The sequence below is a fragment of the Narcine bancroftii genome, chromosome 7 (genome assembly GCF_036971445.1).
Source record: "Narcine bancroftii isolate sNarBan1 chromosome 7, sNarBan1.hap1, whole genome shotgun sequence".
Lineage (NCBI taxonomy): Eukaryota > Metazoa > Chordata > Chondrichthyes > Torpediniformes > Narcinidae > Narcine > Narcine bancroftii.
This window is the reverse complement of record NC_091475.1, coordinates 147,819,738-147,843,853: the sequence shown is the minus strand read 5'-3', so window position 1 is coordinate 147,843,853 and position 24,116 is coordinate 147,819,738. Positions and strand designations below refer to the sequence as shown.

At 38.0% G+C, this 24,116-nt stretch overlaps 1 protein-coding gene across 4 annotated transcripts in view; it reads right to left on the bottom strand.

Moving 5' to 3' along the window:
• LOC138739189 (progesterone receptor-like) overlaps positions 1-24,116 on the bottom strand; it is a 290,755-nt gene that overhangs the window by 102,720 nt on the left and 163,919 nt on the right. For all 4 annotated transcript variants that reach the window (XM_069890750.1, XM_069890749.1, XM_069890748.1 and 1 more), the window contains exon 4: positions 21,419-21,535. In XM_069890750.1, the coding sequence (XP_069746851.1) occupies positions 21,419-21,535 (117 nt within the window). The remainder of the gene's footprint in view (positions 1-21,418; positions 21,536-24,116) is intronic.

The following is a 24,116-nucleotide window of genomic DNA, read 5'->3' as shown; positions in this document are numbered from 1 at the left end:
TGAGATATTCAAGGGGGTCCCTAACTACTAGATCATTAATTTTACTATCTCATCGCACAAAACTAGATCTAAAATAACATTCTCCCTTGTTGGTTACCTAACATGATACTCAAGAAAGCTATCACAGATGCATTCTATGGAGTCTTCCTCCAGACTCCCTTGACCAACTTGACTTTCCAATCTATATGGAAGTTAAAGTCCCCCACAACAACTGCCTTTCTGTTCTTACATACCTCAGTTATCTCTTGGTTAATTGACTGTGCCATTGTGCTATTGTTATTTGGTGGGTAATAGACATCTCCCACCAGTGATTTTTTTCCTCCTTTACTATTCTTTATCTCTGCTCAGATGGACTCAACATTTTGTTCCTTTGATCTGGTATCTTATGTGTTTTGATTAGTTTTTCATTAATTACTAAATGGTCATTGATAGAAAAAGAACCTCAGAACCTATGAAGTGTTCTGATTAAATGTGCAGCCCAGTGTGATATCTATTGCTGGGATATCTTTATAAGGTGGGACAAGGCTTGCTTGATAACAGGTGATGTTGTCTTCCCATTATAGGATATAGTTTAGCCAATCAAAAGCTCCTCTCAGATTTTGGTGGCAAACTTACCATTTTTAAAGCACTCAGGTTTTAGGAGTCCAGTTGGAGATGTTTTCAGTGGAAGTGCTGCCTGCTGCAAGTCTATCAACAAGATGCCCAAGTTAGAAATCTACTCTATCCATGTATGCAAACAAAATTACATGGGGGCAGAATGGTTTGTGTAACAGTTAGCGCTACAACTTTACAGCACCAGCGATCGAATTCTGTGCTCTGTTAGAAGTTTGTACGTTCTCACTGTGTCTGCATGGGTTTTCCCCAGGGGCTCCGGTTTCCTCCCATCATTCAAAACATAATGGGGGTTGTAGGTCATTTGGGTGTAATTGGGTGGCACAGACTCATTGTATAACTGTGTAGCTGCTGGGTCAGAATCAATGATGGTCTAGATGAAAAAGGATGGCACACTTCCTTCCCTAAAGACTTATTCTTTCTGCAATTTGAACTTTACAAGTTCAAAGTTTCTTTATAAATTTATATTGATGAATTCAAGGATTCAATATCAATCCATAAGATCATAAGACGTAGAAGCAGAATTATGCCATTCAACCCATTGAGCCTACTCTGCCATTTGAAACACAGCTCATATTTTTCCTTTGAACCCCATTCTCCTGCCTTCTCCCCATACATTTTGACACCCTTACTAATCATGAACCTAGCAACCTATGCTTTAAATAACCTCAGCAATGACAACTTTCATGGTTGTCTGTGGCATCAAATTTCACAAATTCATCACCCTCTGACTGAAGAAATTTCCCCTTATTTCTGTTCTAAAGGGATGTCCTTTTTATTCTGAGGCTGTGCACTCTGCTCCAAGATTCTCCCACTACTGGAAATCTTAGGTAAGTTGAAGGGACAACTGTATCCCTCCAGCAATTAGTATTTTAGTTTTAGACTAGAAACATTTAAAAATGGGAAATGAGTAATGGCAGTGATTGTAAATAATTGTTTTGGATCGGTCTTGATGGTAGAAGACTAAAAATGTCAGAATAGTAATTGTAGATATGCAAATAGTAATGATGAGAGGGGAATTTAAAACAATCCCTGTCACTAGAGAAAAATTATTTGGCAAAATGGTGGGGCTAAAGGCCAATAAGATCTAAACCTTTCTGGGCCTTAAAATAAATGGTTGTAGAGATAGTGCCTGGTTATAATCTTGAAAAATTCCCTGAATGTTATACAGAATTTCAAAATGACAAGTGTAATTCTGTTATTAAGAAGGGAGCAAGATAAAAAGCAGGAGATGCCAGCCAGTGAGCCAAAAATATTAATGGGAAAATGGTAGAATTCATTGCTAACAGGATGTTTTAAAATTCATATCACGATCAGATAAAGTAAACATAGTTTTATCAAAGGTAAATAGTGTTTCATAAATTTGAGGATGTACAGAGTGGATAAAAAAAAATCCAGTAGATGTAGCATATTGGATTTCCAAAAGGTATTTGATATGGTGCCACATACATGTTACTAACTAAGATATAAATGCATCAGTTTGGTGGTAATATATTAATATACATGAGGGATGTGCTGGTCCTTGTACATGGAATCTACAAATTTAGCCTGCATGTCCTCCATATTCAGGGAGTCTAGTGGATAGTTGGCCTCCTATTGCAAGGGGCATTGAATATATAACGTGGAAGTTATGATAAAACTTTACAGGGCATTGAAGAGGCTATACCTAGAGTACTGGGTACAGTTCTGTATTATTTAAGAAATGAAGCACTTTCTGTAAAATAATCAAAGACATTTCATTAGGTTGATTCAAGGGGATGTGGTTGGGTGGATGCTGAGAAGATGTTCCACTTACTGGAGTTATGTAAAAGTAACTGGTATAGTTTCAAATAAGGAGTTATCCATTTCAAAGAAGAAATATCTTCTCTCAGAGGTTTGTTGTTTGGAATTCTCTGCCTCACAGAGATGTGGATATGGAGTCATTGAATGCATTTAATGAGAGGCCAGAGGAAAGGGGGAAAGATACTGTAGTCAAGAATGAATCAACATTAATCTTATTGAATGGAGGAGTGTGCTCAAAGGGCCTCCAGGGGACTGAACCTGTTTCTATTTTCTATTTTATTCCATGTCCTGATGTTTAACTTTCCAATTAATTGTTATATATATTGATTGAATGGGAACTACTTAAAACTACAGTCTGAGTCTTTTTTTGAACAAACTCCAAATCTGCAGGTGATATAATCTGATCATAATGCACGAGGTTCATGCAGCAAGATGGAATAGTTTTACAGGAAAACTAATTATTGTAGAAAAGCAGGGCCTATTCTCCATGGAATGCATCTTGCTTACCAATACTGGGACATCTGTGACTGTGGATGGTGGTGAGGCTGCAGGCACCAAAGATGATGGATCCTTTTTTTTCTGACTCCTCACATCCACTGTCCATTTTTTTTTGGATTCACAACTAACAGTTGATGTATGTTTCCTTCTCTTGTTATTCTTTATCTCTCCTCAATATAACTTTACCCTTCCAGTATTCAGAACTGCAATGTCCAAACTCCCAGACATCAGTTGAAATTAATTTAGAGGGTGGTATTTATATAGGGTGAGACTCAGGCTATGTGAGACTCGCAGCCAAGCTGGAGGGAGTGAGTGTGAGGTGACACACAGATTCTGTTTCAGTATATAGGGGAGACTGCAGAACAAGACTAATACAAAGTCCAAATACTTAGTTCATTGGGAAGTATGCTGCAAAGCTTATGTTTCATTTGTGATAGACTCTGGCACCAATTTGATAAAGGGACTTTATCTTGAGTTCAACCTTCACAACATGGAAATATTGCTGATTCCTTTCCAACACTAGACAACTCAAAAACAATGCTGTGCCTAATGACCAATATAGAAAGTTCTACTGCAGTGAAAGCTCCAATTGTCTACAGTGTAGTTGTGCATATCTCTGTACAAAGATAGGCACAGGCTCTCACTATAGTCCAGTGATCTGCCTCCAACAGATGCCTGCTGTTGCTGGGGTCTTCCCCAGGGATTTGCACTCGCTCAATGGAATACAAACTGCCCTTACTTTGTCAACATATAGCATTTTAAACTCAAGCTCTGTCAGACAATCAAGGAAAGGGCACATTTTGCCTCCTGACAGATAGCCAGCTGACATAATTGCCATTTAATATTGCAAGATGTTATTGTCTGAAGCCTGATTTTCTAGACCTTAAGATGATTGGGTTGTCTACCCACATCCTTTCGGAAATTCGGGAAGGCAACAAACATAACCAGGTCCACCATAGTTCCGAGCTCCATCCATTGAATACATCTATGTGAGGCACTGCCTCAAGAACTTGTTCAGCTGCAGCAAGAATTTTGGTGCATATGTACATTGTTTAATGTCTATGCCCATTGTTACTATCATTAGGAAAATTGCACCGTTAAACTGCACTGGAAGAGCACTACATACAGGCCCCAGGGCAGATTAAGGCGCATGGAAGGCAGGCACATACTTTGTCTGGGAAATGGCACAATACAGTTTATAAACGGTGTTTGGAATGTTTATTTTGTGCAGGTTTTTTTTAATGAATTGTGCCCAAGCAGTCACAGTGCTGTTCATGGGCAGATCTTGTAGAATACAGGACTGTAAGTAATAGGAGTAAAATACAAATATCTGCAGATGCTGTGACTGTAGTAAATAACATAGAAATGCTGAATGAACTCAGCAGGTTTTGCAGCATCCCTCAGAGGTAAAGATGTAATTGATGTTTCAGAATGGCTCAGGTCCTTAAGGAAGGGGTCAAGCCCATAACATTGGTAATATATCTTTACCTCCTATGGATGCTGCAAGACCTGCCGAGTTTCTCCAGCATTTCTATGTTTTTACTCTCAGTGAGAGGGAACTGGGTTTGCATTTATAGATCAAACTTAGGGAGTCTTGGGCAGAAGGCAGCTCTGACCGTCGTTCATCTTTTCCCCTTCCTCCTCTGCATTATCCTCTCCTTCATCATCTCAGTGGAACACCATTTGCTAAAATCAGTGGATAGGATCATTAGGAATCAGTTTGCCTTGGTGACTCTACTGAAGATGACGTGATGGTACTGAATGTGGATCATGGGAATTATGTTGCATGATTCACTATCTACCATCTGGACACTGGGGAAGTAGAACTTGGTCTAACCCAGGGCTGATATGTGGCACTGAGAGGTAGTAAATGTTCAATTTGTGACACTCTACACATAGAGTGCTTCAGGCAAGGGGAAGTCTGTATTCCAAATAAATTTGTGGGCAATAACTGGCCTGCAGCAAAAGCAACTGAATACAAATGAAAGGAATAAAATTTTATTTATGAAGTTTCTTTCACAAGCTCAGGTTATCCCAACGTATAATGAATGAGGTAGTTTTCAGAAGTTTACTCACTACCATGATTTTGGACATATGCAGTGAGCTCTAACAAACAGCAATGTGAGAATGATCTTGATTTCATGAACTTTGAGGAATAAGTATTACTCTGGCACTCAGAGTAAATCAAAATTGTGAATTTGGATCTTTTATGCCCAACTAAGAAGGCAGAGAAGAGCTTGATCAGGAAATAACGCCTTGGGTACGGAGGTGAGATTGCTACCTAATGAACTACAGTTAACATTGTAGTAAAGATTGTGAGGGATTATTGTTAACAAAATTGTGAACAGCAAAAAAGTGAGATGCTACTAATATTACAGATTATTTCTCACCATGCTTCAGCTGTGACAAGTATTACCTGAACACAGTGGGTGGACGATGGACACGGTTTAACTTGCATTTGTTCTGGCACCTGCCGACATTTTTTCATACCCTGATGAAGGGCTCAAAGCCAAGATGATGGTTATGTATCTTTATCTTTGTAACATAAAGTACCCTGTTTGACCAACTAAGTTTCTCCAACATTGTGTCATTAACCTGAATATTTTGCTGACGCATCTCCCTTGTTCATGAAATAAAGGAAAGATTTGTAAGCAATAACTTCCATCTATTTTAAATTTAGAATTTATGGCAAGTTAAATCTTTTTTAATTATTGTATTCCAGAATAATGATTGACAACATTTTATAACTTTCAAATAAATAGTTGCTAGGAGAGAAACACTGGAAAAGGACTAAGGAATTAAGCTAAGTGAATTTAAGAAACCTTAGGGCTAAATAACATCAGTAGAAAATGAAAATAACTGCTCAAATAATTAAAAAATAAAGTTTGCATTTACATAGTACTTTTCACAGCCACTTGAGCCCAAAAGATTTTGCAGTCAATTTTTTTTTACCTAATCCCTCTGTGGATTATTTAAAAACAGCTAATTTATATCCTGCAAAATAAATAGCAGTGAAACAAATGTTCTAATAATTGATGCCTGGTGATGTTGGTTTAAAGTTAAATGTTGGACACATGAAAGAAAGCTATTCTTCAAATATTGAGGCAGAATTATTAATCATGAGAGAAAACAAAGCCTCCATTTAATGTTCAATTTCAAGCACGGCAACTCCATTAGTCCAGTACTGTCCCATCATTATAATCCATTACAATGATATAACAGTCTGACAATGCATTCACATCCCCAGAGTAAGGGGTTTGACACCTGACCTCTGATTGAGGGACAAGGACTGCTAATATTGAATGAAGGCTGACTTGGCTGATAATCAAAATGACAACATTTCAAAATCTATTCTCTTTTTCTTATCTATATCAATTTTCTTTCTTCCTTTCTATTAGACAAGATTAGGTATGATACTGTAGACTGAATTTCTACAGGGGATCTCCATTGGAAAGAATAAAACCACTGTCTTCGGTACGAACCACAAATCCTCTTCATCAGCCACTGACTTCATTTCTCATTCTGGAAATTGTCTGAACCTAAACCAGACTTTTCACGAAGAAGATGCTATCTTTGTCCTTGGGATAAGCATGATCCCTCCTCATTTTTCTATCCTGAGATTCAATAACATTTCACCTTCCTAGACCTTCATTATTATCTCTAGATTCCAAATACTTACCCTTGGCTTGCAATTGTTTTTTTTTTCCCCTGGATGCTGTATTTAACATATCATTCAAAAGACAATGGTAAGTTTGCAGATTCCTGCTGATGATGTCTAGATGTACCTCATTGCCAGCACTTTCAACCTCTGTACCATGAGTGCTTGAGTTTATGGTCACAAATCAATTACATGATAAGGTAAATTCCCCAGCCTATCTTCCACAGAGACAGGCCATTCCAACCTTTGTAAAATTGCCAATTATTTCCCATTTCAGCCCTTCCGATTTTGAAATCCTGACGAAGCATTAGTATTTCCATCCTCTCCAACTCTCCATAAACCTAAACTCATCCAAAATTCTTGTGTTTTGGATCACAATCCTGATTTGGGTGACATAATTAGTTTAGCAGTTAGCACAAGGCTATTATAATGGCAGTAACCCAGGTACGAATCCGGAACTGTCTGCAAGGAATTTTAAGTTCTCCGTGTGATCATGTGGATTTTCGCCGAGAACAGGGTTAAAGGGTTAAATGGCCACTTGGGTGCATTTGGTCAGCGCAGCCTGTTACTTTTGAAATTATCAAAAAAAAATCAATCCTAAACTGCAGTCAAAGATCATCCCTGTGTTTTCTGTCTACAATGGCTTCTGATCCAAACAGCACTTTCAAATGTTGTTTCTTATGTACAAAAATATTTTGTTGGTCACACCTTTCCTTATGTCTGTTTCCTCCTACCTATGGTGGTGCATCTTCAGGAGTTAGACTTTAAGAGCTCGAAATTTTTCCAGAAAAATGTATCACTCTCTTTTCCTTAAAACCTACCTCTTGTAACAAAGCTCTTAGTCGCTCACCCTCATATATTTGTATTTCCTTTTAACTCCGTTTCAATTTTTTTGGTTGAATTTGGGAAGCACTTCGAATCGTGCTGTGCGTCAAAAAGTCTCCATACATGAAAATTGCTGTTGATCTATCACCAAAGTTCAGATGAGAGGAGAAAGATTCTTTTAAAAATATGATTAACTTATAACTGTTCTGGGTGGAACAGTTATCTTGGCTAGAGAGGAGTTTTATTATTTGAGTAATGTAGTTTGAAATATAAGATTTGGAATTGTCAATATTTGAACAACAGACTTTACTTCTCAGAGTTGGTAATCATTTGTTCTGTTGACCAAATGACATTTCTAAATTTTGGGTTTTTCTAAATTTCTGGTTGGTATTGGCTCTATCATGGGAATTGACATTAAATAAATATATTTTCCAAATTCAAATTAGATATAATTTCAAGCTCATTTCAATACTTTTGTGCAAACATTAATTTCATAAGGGCACTCTGTTCTTATTTTTATTATTCATCACAGAGAGCTTAAGATCCCCCCCCCCCCCCCCCCCCCCCCACTGCTATGTGACTTTTGCCTCATAGGAAGAATGTGGAAGCTTTAGAGAGGGTGCAGAAGAGAACTACAGAATGTTTCCTGGCATAGAGAACATGACTTGTGAGGAAATTAGATCAGGCTTTTCCCTTTGGAATGATAGAGACTGTAAGGTGACTTAACAGAGATGCATAAAGTTATGAGTCATTGATAGAGTGACAGTCTGTACCTTTTACCTCGGGTGGCAATGGCCAATACCAGAGGACATCTTTTTAAGATGAGTGGAGGAAAGTTTAGGGGAGATGTCAGAGGCAGGTTTTTACATAGAGAATGGTGGAAACCTGGAACATACAACCAGGGAACGGTGGTGGAGGCTGATACAATAGGGATATTTAAAAGACCCTTTGATAGATACATGGATGTAAGAGAGGGAGGAGTTATATTGATCATGGTGTAGGTCTGTAAGGGTCAGATCAACTTTGCGTCAAAGGACCTGTATCGTGATATGCTGTTATGTTCTAAAACTTAATTTTTACTGGGTTAAAGTCATCACAATAACAACCTTGTATACCATTCTAGAGCGAACACTTCCCCAAGTGATTCAATTCCAAACACCTGATGTAATTTCTGCATTATCATGTGCAGGAAATTGCCAAGCCCATACAAAGTTTCTTTTGCAGTGTGAAAACCAAAAACCACAGAAGCTAGAAACTTGAAATAAAAATATGTTCTGGGATCATTGAGGAATTCAGTCAGCAAATGAAAAGAAAAAGAGAGAGAGAGAGAGAGAGAGAGAGAGAGAGAGAGAGAGAGAGAGAGAGAGAGAGAGTACCCCTTGAACACTTAGTCTTCAAATTGCAATGCTGAATAGAGACCCTGAACAATAGTTTATGAGCCCTTGAACAAATCCTAAAAATCATGTGACCAATTCCAAACCCTTGTTTCTCCCACCATTCAACAATCCCCTGCCACTGGTGACCCAACCTCTTATGATCTGCTCCTGACAAACCAACCCTTCCACACCCTGATGATCTCTATCAATCATAGACAAGACTTTCTGACTATCCAAGAGCACAACACCCTTCAGCAAATTATTTTTCCCACAACTCAGGATGATGTATTCAGTAGGACTCCTGTCCTGACTCCAGAGCCCCAACCTAGATTTGAAATGCAATTAACAGCCCCCTATCCCTCCATCTCACATAAATTTACCAGCCTCTTACCTTGCTTACCAACCTGATCCCAGATACAATACTAAGATCTATCTACTAGCCATCTTCGCTGCCCCTCCTCACACTCATTTTACCTACTCCCATTCAAATCCCCAGAGCTGCTCTTGGTGACACGGTTTCTATAAAATTGTACATTTGTTTTAGTTAGGCCCATGCCATGGGAATGTGGAACCATGACTGAAATAATCCTTAAACAAACCTGCAAAAAATAATTAAATTCACACATTTGAATGTCTAACCAAAAATATTTTTTTGAATATTTACTACCATGTTCTACGAGTTCATTTATCATAGAGCTTCAATTAAGTTGTAAGTCAAATGTTTAACAATGGTATGCTGTCTTTTTAAATCCAATCAATACTTGAGAAGTCGACAGCAATGTCACATTATACAATCAACGCCTACATCCGTGTTTACAGACAATTTAATTTCTTTTTCTTGGCAAGATAATTTCATTTTTTAGACACAGCAGGAGTCTGCAAAATGTAATTTAGTACAGTGAGCTGGTACACACTGCCCTAAATGCAGTTCATGTTTAAAGCAGGTCATTAAGCTCCTTTGCATCTCAGAATCATGGAACAAAACAACTCTCATGTATACCTGACATCAATTTCAGTAGCATTACTTGCTTATCCTAGCTGATCTAACAATGAAATGACCTGCTGCCAATGTTAAAATTGTGACACACATGGAAGAATCAAATGCCCTCAGTGTTTACTATTGCTGCACCAATGTAATACCCATTTATCATCTATATCCTGGGACATAGTTCAGAAACACAATGCATAAGCTTTTGAAGTAGACATCCAGAGGACCAGACTGATAATCCTGAATGCTCATTCAAATCCCAACACATAAAACTGAGGCTTGTAAATTCAGTTAATTAAATATATTCTGGAATTAAAATTCTGGCATCAGAAAAATTGGATGGGTTTTTATAAAAATAATTCTTATCTCCCTGAATACTGCCATTATTGTGATACACAGGAGAATAAATTATCTATTTGGAGAGATGCAAACTCCATACATAAATAATCAAATACATTCAGAAATACTTAAAGCTATGACTTCCTGAAGCCCTCTAAATGTATTAAAAATGACCCAATTTCCCTTCTTACGTCAGCTTCTTTTCATTTTTTTTCCCAATGGATTTGTTTATTGGCATTAAATATGAATATTATCCTCAAATATCTACTCTCCTCTTGTGAAGGAAATCACTTGCCTTTACTTGCCCAAGTCCACGTGTAACTCCAGACCTTTGGCATTCTGGTTGACTCTTAACCGGTCTCTGAAATGGTCACGCAAGCCATTCAGTAAAAAGTTATGTCGGGGTGGGATCTATGTGATTCTCTTGTCAGTAATGATGGCACAACAGTTTTATCCTTTTCCAGAGTACAAAAATATAGTGGAAACAAGATGTAAGACACCAAGTGGAGTGCCAACCAAGGAAACTGATTCATTAGACAAATTATTGAAACACTTGTTAATCTTTAGCATTAGTGTGCCTTAAAATTGTTGATTTCACTAATAGGTCGCCTGACTGCAAAGGACAGAATATGGGACATGTACAGGAAGTTTCAATGCGTGCTTCTAACAGGGAAGCGACACACATCAATTGTCCTAATTTTTACCTTTCATTTTGAAAAAAAAACTATTAAGAGATGATCTGCTGTTTTCAATTAATGAGGCAAATTTCTGGCAGAGCATATTTTTCTAACCAATTCAGTGAAATTGTTGAAAAATTGAAGTGCTCACTGAAATCATAAGGATTCCCATTGACAAGTGATTCTTATTCTTTCATTTGATTCTGAAATTAGCTATAATTTGGTGCTTGGAAATTAATTAATGAGGAGGTCATTCAGACAGGTCACAAATGACAATTTTTGACTTTGCCAGATGATCATATCAAATCTTGGGGAGTTGCGATGATTCAAGTAAAGAGATTATAGCAAAATTATAATTATTTAAATTAATATTGTAAGATGATCACTTGCAATTAAATAATTTCCTTTAAGTGGAATAATTCTATCTTGATAAGGACATTAATCTTTTTCTTGAACTACAGGGAAAAAAAATCCATCAATAATGACATGGACTTAATCTATAGTTATTCAGATCCATAAGAAAATGGAAGAAACAAACTCAAGAGAATGGACATTAAATTAAAAATAAAGAAAACATCCACTCATTTCAGTCTTTCATATAATTATAACTGTTCATGAAGTCATAGACTGGTTCGTTTAGTTGCTTGTTTGGATGCAAAGTACTGCTTCTCTCTAAATGAGAAATAAAATTCTTCATATGCATAGCACTGAAAATCCAGGTGGCATTGCTCAATAACTGGGAATTCCCATTCTGCTTTCATTGATTATTAACATCGTTAAGTTGAAGAATGGAAGGAGTCCAACCTGGATTTACAGACCCTTAGAGGAAGGATTTCCATCACCATTCACTTTCCATCAATAAAATCAGGATGACAGAAAGGGCCACCAGAAGTTGGTTTATAACTTAAAAACCTCAGCTTTTCTGGCAAGGTTTTGTACTGATCAATGTAATGCTGCAGTGAATACTCAATCTTACAGATGCAAAGTAATCTTTTTGATTGCAATTCACAAAAGTGCTGGAGAAACTCAGCTGGTCATGTGTGACGCAGCATCAAGAAGAAAAAAAGTGTTACCAATGTTTTGGGCCTGGGCCTTTCATCAAGTATGAGTAAAATGCAGACAGGGTCCTGATTAAAAAGGTGGGGACAGGAGGGAAGAAGATAGAGGAAAGGGCAAGGGAGGAGTGCAGGATAACAGATAAGAGGTCATTTGTGGATTTAGATGGGAGGGTAGAAGAGAAAAAAGCTAAGAAGTGATGGGAGAGGTGTAGCTCTCTAATTAGAGAAGGAAGGGAAGTGTGTGGGGACCTGGAGAAAAAGATACAAAGGGAAAGGAAAAAAGAGAGATGTGGGGGAGGGGTTTAATAGAAACTAGAGAAGTCAACGTTAATGCTGTCTGGTTGGAGAGACAAAATACTGCATTAGGTGTTGTTCCTCCAATTTGCGGGATTGAGGTTCATCGATGAGTCTTTATCACATTTTATTTATTTATTTTTTTGTTGGAGTTGATTCAGTTTCAAGAGGTCACAGTATGGTCAAAATTGAGTCTGCCTGTTCTTGCCATGGGTGATCCTATAACTGACAAAAGGAAATTGGAAGAGGAATGGGCCATTCACCCCATGAGCTTCTTCCAACATTCAATTAAATTTAAATGAAGACATAGAGCACACTAACAAGCTCTTCCGGCCCACGAGCCCATGCCACTCAATTACATCCAACTGACCTACAACCCCAGTATATTTTAAAGGGGTGGGAGGAAATCAGAACATCTGGAGAAAACCCACTCAGACACAGGGATAACCTCCTTACAGACAGCATCGAATTCAAACCCATGTTGCTGGTACAGTAACTAACCACTATGCTAACCATAGGTTACGTTTGGTCAGTATCTTAATGCCATTTTCTTGCCTTGATTCTGCAACTTCTTTTACTTTAGCCTAAAAAGTTAGCAATCTAGATATAGATATCTCATGTTAATTTAAGCTGAACAGTTTTTTTTGGGGACGTAATTTCAGCTATCCTTTGCAATTTGCATGAACAACCTCCTGATGTTAGCCCTGAACAACTCAGCTATAACTTTAAGATTCTATCTCTTTGCATAGGACTCTCAACTTGCATAATTGTTTTATCACTGTCTATAGAATGGATTCCTTCCATCAACTTAGCTACCTCATTTATATCATGGCTGAACTTATATGCTTGAGCCATTCACCCCATGAGCTTCTTCCAACATTCAATCAACTGAACATGATCATTTAACTCCTTTATCCCCAGGAACCACGACATAGTTTGCAACTCCAAATATTCCCCATTTTAGTAGATTCCCAGCAATTTGCAAATGAGTATCAGAAAGCTGTTCTGTAATATGACAGATCGGAGAGGGAACTCCAATGAATCAAAAGCTATTGCAGTCTTAACACTGCAGGAAAAGAAGACTTTTGTGGTGCGTGAAAGAAATGTCTTATAGCATAAATCAGTGCAAATCTCTTTGTTTCCTCCGAGAAATTTTACTTGTCTCAGCACAGTGTCATGGGAAGGAGAATGGTTCTCTTTGCTACATGTCCAAACATCTGCTCAAGCAGCATTGAAAGGGAGAAAAGAATTGAAATCCTACAGTTACTTTGAAGGGTATATTATCAGATAAAAAAAAGTTGCAGTACAGTACAGCTTATTGACATGCAGTTTTGGAGTGCAAGATAAAATTAAAGAGCTATGGAAACATGCCAGTAACATTCAAAACTTTTGCCATTCTAATTATCAAATCCTGAAAGGCACAATGTGAACATAAAGTACTGAAAGTGTGCAACACTGATATGGTGTACAGTTAGAATATGTATATAGGAGGAATAATGCAACATGACCACAGAATGTGTAACTGCATTCAGAAACTTCTAACATCTGAGTATCCCACCCGTTCATTTGAAAGGCATTTTACATACAAATGGATGAACATTTTGTAAGGCAACTGCCTTCTTTTGTGGATATCGTCCTAAAGTTTAATGTCCCGTGGAGTTATGGAAAGAATTGGCAATGTTGATAAAGAGTTAGTCATTTACTCATCAAATATCTCCCCTTCTCACTGTTATGGTTAAAACTATTAATCAGTAAAGGAGACAAGGGCTGCGAAATTCCTTAGAGCCACTCCCACTAAGTTATTAAAAAGTGTGGTAAAAACACCATTTCAGTGCTGGGGGAAACACCCATAATGAATTTTTTGGATTTATATTGCTCAGCAGAGGCATTTTATCTCCTATCAAACATGATTCTGAAAGGGATAACATTGAACACGAGATAAAATAATGAAGGGTCATTGACCTGAAATCCTGACTCTTCACAAAAGCTGCCTAACCTGCTGAGTATTTCCAGCAATTTTAATTTTTATTGTGGATTTCTAGGATCTGAATGCATCAGTTTGCTAACTACACCACATCTTTCTCTCTCTCCCCCTCTGCTCCTTCCCTTATCGGAAGACGTTATTGACTCAAAACACAGGCAATTTAAAACTCTGAAAATGCTATGGGAATGAAATTACACATTTCCAAATTTGGAGATGTACCTAGGCTGTGAAATATTTTGTTTACAGGCTTGGAACTGTAAAATTCTGACACACAAGAGTCATGGAGTTGGGCATAGCAGAATAGGCCTTGGACTGACTACACTCACAGGCCTTTTCTTCAGGTGCTCCAACATTGCCAAGAAAACAAGTTACCCATGGCTCAGGGTCATGAAGGAAGGACACAGAGCAAGGGCTTAGGGTGAGGGAAGAAATGCAGTATCCATTGGTATACAACTCCTGAATGTTGAGTCAGATTATTGGGGAAAGAAACAGCAATCAGAGAGGAGGTAGTAGGGTTTGGTTCAAGGACTTGGAAATGTAGAAATGTGGTGGGGCATAGGTAGTCTGGTTATGACCAGGCATGAGGGGAGAATTTGGGGATCCCTTGAAAGAGCTGTAGTGCAAGGTAAGTATTTCAGTTTAAAACAAGGATCTTTGAGTAGTATTCCAAGCGCTGGATTTCAGAGTCTAGGACTTGCCCAGAAAGGTTTTAAGTGAAAGTAAAGCAGACTTGCCAAGTGCTGTGAAAGCTTGCTTCTGCATGGTCATGGACCAAAACCATGAAAGTGATTTCCAGGCATGTATTGTGATCCTGTTGGAGGACAGTGGGCGTGGATCCTGCAATAATGCATCAGACTCATGGAAGACCAGAACAAGAATTATACATTTCATGAACTTCACAATAGGTCCCTGAATAACTTAATTTTTTTAATAAATTAACATACATCACACTACACAGATAAATGTTTTGTTAAATGATACAAATTCAAAGCTGAAAACCCTACTTGTTTACCTGTTTTCATTTCGCATCTTGACTATTTGATCCTTTGCACTCCCTCCATTGCAAGAACATCCTTCCTTAGATAAGGTGACCAAAACTGCACATAATACTCCAGGTGTGGTCTCACCAAGGCTCTGTACAGCTGCAGTAAGGTATCCTTATTCCTATACTCAAACCCTCTTGATATGAAGGCCAACATAACCATTTGCCTTTTTAACCGCCTGCTGTACCTGCATGCTCGCCTTCAGTGACTGGTGCACAAGAACCCCTAGGTCTCTCTGCACTTCCCCATCTCCCAATCTATTGCCATTCAAATAGCAATCTGCCCTCCGGTTTGTATTACCAAAGTAGATAACCTCACATTTATCCACATTGTAGTGCATTTGCCATGTCTCTGCCCAGTTCCACAATTTATCCAAATCACACTGGAGCTTCCTGACCCCCTCTTCCGTGCACACAACCCCTCCTAGCTTAGTGTCACCTGCAAATTTGGAGATATTACATCCAATCCCCTCATCCAGATCATTAATGTAAATTGTGAACAGCTGGGGTCCCAGAACAGATCCCTGTGGCACCCCACTGGTCACCGCCTGCCACTCAGAAAATGAGCCATTTATCCCAACTCTCTGTCTTCTACCTGCCAGCCAGTTCTCAATCCACATAAATACCTTGCCTCCAATCCCATGAGCCTTGATTTTGGAAGCCAGTCGTTTATGCGGGACATTATCGAAGGCCTTTTGGAAGTCCAGGTACACCACATCCACTGGCTCTCCCCCATCTATTTTACCTGTCACCATCTCAAAGAATTCCAATAGATTTGTCAAGCACGATTTACCTTTTGTAAATCCATGTTGACTCGGTCCGATTCCTTCTCTGTTAGTCATATGCTCCGCTATTACATCCTTAATAATGGATTCCGTCATTTTGCCCACTACTGATGTAAGGCTCACCGGCCGATAATTCCCTGCTTTTTCTCTACCCCCCTTTTTAAATAGTGGGGTAACATTAGCTACCCTCCAATCCATGGGTACTGATCCTGAGTCTATCGAGTTTTGGAAAATAATTCTTAAAGCATCGGCTATCTGAATGTGCACTTCTTTAAGTACCCTAGGATGTAGATTATAAGGCCCTTGGGATTTATCGGCCTTCAATCCTTCAATTTCCCCAAGACCATGTCCTTAGAGGATACTGATTTCTTTCAACTCCTCCCTTGCATTAGTCTCTATGTTTCCCAACATCCTTGGGAGGTTATTTGTATCCTCTCTTGAGAAAACAGAACTAAAGTAAGAATGTAATTGGTCTGCCATTTCCTTATTCCCCATTATATATTCCCCTGATTCTGACTGCAAGGGACCTTCTGTGGATTTCACCAATCTTTTCCTCTTGACATATCTATAAAAGCATTTGCAGTTGTTTTTTATGTTTGCCGCAAGCTTACTTTCGTAATTTATTTTTGCCCTCTTGATTAATCCCTTTGTCCTCCTTTGCTGCATCTTGAACTGTTCCCAGTCTTCCGATTTGGTTTTTTTTTTGGCCAATTGATATGCTCTCTCTTTGGACCTAATGCTGTCTCTAATTTCCCTGGTGATCCATAGTTGAGTCACCTTTTTTGGTTTATTTTTATGCCTAACCGGTATAAACGATTTCTGCAATTCTTCCATTAGATCTTTGAATGCTTTCCATTGTCTATCCACTGTCAACACCCCACCATAAACACCACCCAATCAATCTTACTCAACTCCCGTCTCGTACCATCATAATTCCCTTTATTTAAATTCAGGACCTTAGTCTCGGTTTTAATTTCTTCACTCTCCATGTCGAGTGAGAATTCGACCATATTGTGATCGCTCCTACCCAAAGGGCGTCGTACAACAAGATTGCCGATTAGCCCCTTTTCATTACATAATACCCAGTCTAAAATGGCCTGCTCCCGAGTTGGTTCCTCGACATATTGGTCTAGTTAATCGTCCCGTAAACATTCAAGGAATTCCTCCTCCTCAGTATTTTTACTAATTTGGCTAGTCCTATCTATATGTAAATTAAAGTCTCCCATGATTTCAGCTGTTCCCTTATTGCACACTTCTCTAATTTCTCTTTTTAGGCCTTCCCTCACCTCTACATTACTATTTGGAGGCCTATATATCACCCCCACTAACGTTTTCCACCCCTTGCTATTCCTCAGTTCTACCCATATAGATCCCGCATCTGCCGAGTTAATATCCTTCCTGTCAATTGTGTCGGTCCCTTCTCTCACCATCAAAGCTACCCCACTCTCTTTTCTTTCTTGCCGATCCTTCCTAAATATTGTATACCCTGGGATGTTAAGTTCGCAGGCTTGCCCACCTTGCAGCCATGTTTCTGTAATCCCAATCAAATCGTATTTGTTTGTCTCAATTTCCACAGCCAATTCATCTACCTTGCTCCGAATGCTTCTTGCATTAAGATATAAAGCCTTCAGATTTGCTTTTTTCACCCTCCTTGCTCTTTCTGATCTTTTACTTTTGCTGCCTAACATAACTTTTCCTATTTTATCACAAGGATGTTGCCAGGACTAGAGGACTTGAGTTAAGAGGAGAAATTGGTTATAGTTGTGACCATTTTTGCTTTATAAAGTCATGAAATTTTATCATGGTCTATTTCATGAAGTAGTGGAGTATAAAACAAGAGGGCATTGGTTTAAAATAAGAGGGGAGTGTTGAAATGGGGATGTAAGAAGTAGTTTATTTTATATGAAGTTAGTGGATATATAAATGAACTACAAATGATGTGTTAGAGGCAGGTACAATGTACAATTGTGATGTTAAACAGGTACATAGATAGAGTTTAGAGTGATATGGACAAAATACAAGCAAATAGAACTAGCTCAAAAAGATATCTTGGTTGGCATGGACAAGGTGGGCCAGGGGTTTGTTCATGACTCAAACAAAATGCATTACATATTAATGTTTGTTCATTTAAAAAACTGTGGGCAAATGGAGATGGGAAGAACTTGCCAAGTAAAAAAAAAAATTGAAACCCCATGCCAAAGTTTATAAGTTTTAACTTATTTGTGACATTATATACTGTATACCTTGTACAGAGAGAAGGGCTTGCCGAAGTAAGGGCAGTTTAAAAAGAATCTGCATGTGGTCCATATCCCTCTAAACTCTTCCTATCCATTTACCTAGTTATGAGCTTGTAGTGCGTGTCAAAAGAACCAAAAACTTGTTGATCCAAACCAAGGCTTTTATTAACTAAAAGACTGGAGCATATCACAAGTAGGTCGACCAGTCCAGAATGACCTGGTCTGGCTAGGAGCATTCCTTTAAGACCTGCCAGTAGGTGTGGCTACAATCTCAGCCAATCACAGTCATCCTACACTACCATCTGTACATATACACATTGGTGATAGAATCTCTACCATCACAGAGCTATAATGATTTCAAAACTGATCTTTAATATGAGCTTGGAAAGAATGTCGATCAAACGTTCATGCTCCATGTTCTTAATTATTTGCTGTTGATTCTTTGTTGTATGTCTCTAATAGTCAGACCATTTACAAAAACAATGCTCCTTTCCCTTTAGCATTATAAAAAAAAAAACATATTTATGTTATTAATTCAACTGGAAAGTAATATTCAGCCTACTGGAAATTTACCTTCTATTCTGTTAATGATTTTACCACATCAGTGGGATTATAAAATATAAACTGGATATAAGATATTCTGATCAAATTGCTCCTATTTCCTTTTAAAACACTGACATTTTTATCAGTGGCATTTGTGATTGATAAAACAAAACCTTACTTCTAACAATGTAGACATGTATAAATGCACATTATCAACAAGAAGCAGATGGTAAGAAAAGGTTAGTGGATTACTTGTGATTTTTCGTTGTGACACTGACAATTTAATTTTGGCATCATACCAGAGAATGTTTTGATAAAATTAATTTTCAAGTTCATTTAAAAAAAAATCAACAGGCTCTAATATAAAATAAAATGTTTGTCTATTGGGAGGCAACAAAATCCATTTCATGATAGTTGATTACAAACTAATTGAAAAAAAAATCCTGGAACTATGTGATCTCATCCATCCGGAATACTAATTCATAGATGAAAGGTCAAAACTCATGAAGTATGGATGAGATAAATTAAGATGCTCATTAAGATATTAATTATTCTTAAGATATTGCAAACTTGGGACTTATTCAATGTTTAATCAAAAATGTAAATATATCAGGAAACGATAAGCTCTAGAACTATACTAAATCTGTTTAGCCCATGAAGTTACATTTTGTTGAAGTGCTTACAATTGATTTTGAATGAGAAATACGTGGCAGATTATGTGATGATGAAGTTAGTAACTGCAGTTATATCAATGAAGTGGAATCTAGTATTTATATTAAAATCTTCTGCTTGAAGGAAATAACCTTTCAGTATTTATCAGTATCATCTATCAGTATTTTTGCTTCTTTACTGAACATTTTCTTTGTAAAGATGGATGTGTTCCGTTAATAGAAAAATTGAATTTCTTTTTAAATATTGTATTGTTAAACATTAACACAGAGTACACTGTGCTGTGTATTTGAGGAATACCGTGTTCATCTTCTGCAATCCAAGTTTCAGTTTAGTTCTTTAACCATGAGAAGTGGGATAATGTCTCCCTCCGCTCCCTCAGCTGTTTAGGTTTGAGAGAACAGTGTGCACTGGCATTCTCAATCTATGCTGCACAGCATCAAAGAGCTCAGCTCTGAGAAACACAAGAGACAAGTAGTGTCTATCGAAGGCATTGCATGGGCAAACCTGGGAGAATGAGTGCAAGTCCTGAGTGGGGGATGAATGAAGATCCTTCTTGCAGCATACAGGTGTAACAGACATCTTGACTCAGATGCTGCAATTCCATGCTTATGGTTGTGAATCTTCCTCTTGTTACTATAACAATTCAGCACAGGTCAGGAATTGAATTTGCACCTTGTATTGGCTAAAATGAGTGGTGCCTTTGCACATGGGCCATCAGAAGCTAATCATTAATGCTCAATTCAAATAAAACCATTTTGAAATTGGGTATATTTTCACTTTTCTCTATGGGAAAGCATCAGCTGGCTTCACCAGTTAGTGTCAAGCACACACACCTCTCTGAAGTCACAGTTGTACACTAATATCCCCCAACTCAGGTTGATAAAATGTCAACAGTTTAAGGGGAATTGAGGTAAAATGCTATGAGTCAATCTGATAAGCTGAATTTAAACCATCAGATAACAAATTATCTCAAGCAAGAACCCCCCCCCCCCCCAAACATTTGGAGACAAACATAATTAAACATGAGGGGAAATGCAAAGAGTGTGGGAGGTTTTTTTTAGTACCTACCTATTCATTGTCAACCATTCTCTTCTAGTCACTGGTGTCATCAGTTCATGCAAAAAGGAGGAGCATAAACAACTGCCATGATATCCAAAGTTGTATTTCAAACATGTACATAAATAATACACAGGAAAGTGTTCCCATTGCACAATACAATTCACTTCATCAAAAGAAAGGCCATTTCAACCCATATGGCCCAAATAAGCTAGATTTTCTTTCAATGGTCGCCACTTGCAAGCATTATGTCCAGTTCATCTTCTGGAAAATGGTACAGAAATAGAAATCTCTCTGAAATTAGTTTGATCTGATACTGAATATTCTGAGATCAATGTGAAAGTTACAATATTCAAACAGATGTACTTTAATGTCAGAATGCAGGTTACAAAGTGGGCAACACAATTCATTAGTAAATTATTATTTTCATGAGGAATGCATTAACAAAAACATCCAGAATTTCATTAATGTCTCAGAGTTTCCCTCAAATGTTAAGATGACAAATTGTACTAATTTTATTCTTTGAAAATGAAATTGCAAAAGAAAATATTTAATTAATTTTTTTTTCTAGCTCTGCGCACTCCCAGCAAAGACATGATTACAATTAGGTATAAGAGTCTTTTGATGCTAAAGTGAATTTGATTGCAGTATTTGTTAATACGTGGTGCATGTTGTCACCATAAACATATTTACCTTATTTGTACAGAACACCCTTGAAAATGTGCACTATAGATGACATGGCACACTGGAGAACATTAGCAGAAAATGTTAAATCATTTAGTAAAATATGCCACTTACTACCAATGCCAACTTCCATGTATAAATTACAGGTTCATCAGGCAAAGGATATAATTTTAACATGAAATAATATGCATTCACTTTTAATTCTACATGTATACATCAAAGTGTTCAATACGATCTTGATAGGATGTAAAATATATTAGATCAGATTTACCTGTTTTGAGTTAAATTGAAGAACTTTTTTCTCTTACCTCCCAACACCATTCCAGCTTGATAGCACTTTCTGAGACGGCAGGCTGGACAGTTCTTCCTACGGATTTTGTCAATGATGCAGTCATTTCGCCCCGCACAGAGATATTTATGTTGCCCTGAAAATTAAAAGTAGTTGTGATTATTTCCAAATAAAAATTGATGAAGCGTAGAGTCAAACATCTCAAAAGGAAACAATGGATATGAAATAGGCCACTGAATATTTGTGGAGAAATGTGGATAGTTAGGTCTTTCCACAAATAGTCTTTTGCTTTCATTGAAAGTAAAAATTGACAGGAGTAAGTTAATGTTAGTCGTTAAAATTCACAATCAAGCATAAAAATTGGACAAATGAAAGCAATTTCATTTTTCTCTTGTAATTTCACTTTGGGAAAAGAATGAGAATTAAAAGGTGAAAAATCACAAAAAACAAAAATGATACTAAATCATTTGTCTAAATACCACTGGAACATTTACAGACGTGGGATTTGTTCCAAAATGAGTGGTGATGATTTTTAACTTCAAATAATGCAGCAAAACATTATAAATTTACTTGCTTGGATTTTGAGGAAAATATCATTATTTTGCCACATAACTTCTGGCATTACTCCACAAGTGTGCAGCTCCAAAGCACAAGTCCTAAAGTTGTGGGTAGGTGTTAAAACTTATTTAGTTGACTGCACGGAAATGCAAGAATTCACGGGGCATTCAGCAAGGGAGTGTGGACATAAAACAATTTATTCCACTTCTAGTGGGGGATCACTATGAACAATCTGCACTAAGTTCCAAGGGTGCCGCTCCATTAATTATAATGGCAGAGAATAGATGAAAGAACTTGTCGGAGCCACAGACTGTCTGGAGTGGAACTTGCTGTTCTAAGAGGGTCCTGTAGTTTTGTAAGCAAAGAGAGTCAAACAGCTTTTCTCTCAGAGAGAGAGATCAGTTCTGCAATTTTACAGCAGCTGGGACTAGAAAAGTACAAGCTGGCAAGCTTGAGGAAAACCCAATTTTGAAGATGGGTTGTGAGTGTTTAGTTCAGCCTGATCAAAGCCCTTGTGGTTCATGCAAAAGGAGAGGACTGACTGCCTAATGTTTCACTTGAAATAAGAGAATCAGAAAGGAACTCTGTGGTGACCTTTAAGAAAGAGGTTATCATCTGGAGAACCCTGAAGGTGCATGTTTCTTTGGGAAGTCACTGAAGTGGCTGATTAAAAAGGAATCAGATGTGGGTATCCAGCGTACAACAAATCTCTCTCTGTAAACCAACAAGAACTTTCCTGAGCAGTAACCATTTGCGTTTCGAGCACCAAAGCCTGGTCAATTTTATAAATGTTAAATTCTCTGCACAGTATAAGAACTGCCTGCAACCAGAGAACTTGCAGGAATGAGAAGTGAGATTGGACTGCGAATCAAAGAACTTTTCTGAACTTACACACACATTACATACACGTGCACTTAGAATTAGAAGGGGTTAAGCTAGGTTAGTTAAGTCAATAGTGATAATTAAAGTGTGATTCTGTTTTCAAGTTTAAAGATAATTAAAAGCAACTTTTGTTCAAGTAACCTTTTGTCTTGGTGACTATCTATTGCTGCTGGGTTTTGGGGTCCTCTAGGCTCATAACAGGTGCCTTTATATTTTTAATCAGGAGTAAAGGTTTAATCATTGTAATAGATTTTGAATGTTTATCAATATTTTTGAAATGAAATATTCAGATAAATTTAAACCAGATGGTGTAGGATCATTCTAGGCCCTCCCTCACTTGTGGCCCATGCATATCACCATGCAGGTATCTGGTACTGCCTGGGATGCTCTCAGTTCCAGACTGTAAGTTGCTGACCAGATTTCTCAGGAGATGGGCAGTGAGGGAAGGTGGTTCATCACCTACTTTTCATCCTTGCCCATTAAATTGCCTCGGGAGGAAATCAGATGAGATTGTAAGAAGAACTCTCCGTGTAACTAAACATGCATTGACGTTAAATCTGCTTAGCAGGGGTGCAGTGCTAATATTTTTTAGTTGCTAGAGCTCATCGCAAAGGGTGATAAGGAGGTCTTGCGAGCCCTGGCCTTGGTGGCTGCCATGTTGTATTTGGCATTGTATAATTGAGTGGGACAAGGAAGGATGACAACCAGTCACGGAAAAAACAGATTCCTTGTATGTCCAGAATAGTGCTCAGTGGGGGTGGAGGGGGGCCATGAGTTGCCAGAACAGTGTTCTGATGAGCTCCAGCAGTACTGCACCCTTGCTGCTTTGAGAAAGCTTAAGTCTTTACAGCAGCAGTAATTCATGCCAGTTACTCATCAGATCTGTATGGTCTGCCTACCTCTAACCGGGTGGAGCACCTCTAATCAGAGAGCTAGTTATTTCTAATAATCTCAATGATATCAACAATCAGCAGGTCAATGAAATATTAAAGAAGTGGTGGGTGATTTGCTTATTATGGGAAGTTTCATTGCTTCAACTTTCAACTCTGATAACATGAAGTGTGCCAAAAGGTCATGAGTCATATATATATTTTTTAAATTAGGCATACAGCACTGTAGCAGGTCAATTCGGCCCTAAGAGTCCATGCTGCCTAGCTTACACCCTGTTAACCTACAACCCAGTACATTTTTTTTTGAAGTGTAGGAGGGAAACGGAGCCCCTGGAGAAAACCCATGTAGACAGAGGGAAAACTTACAAACTCCTTACAGACAGTACG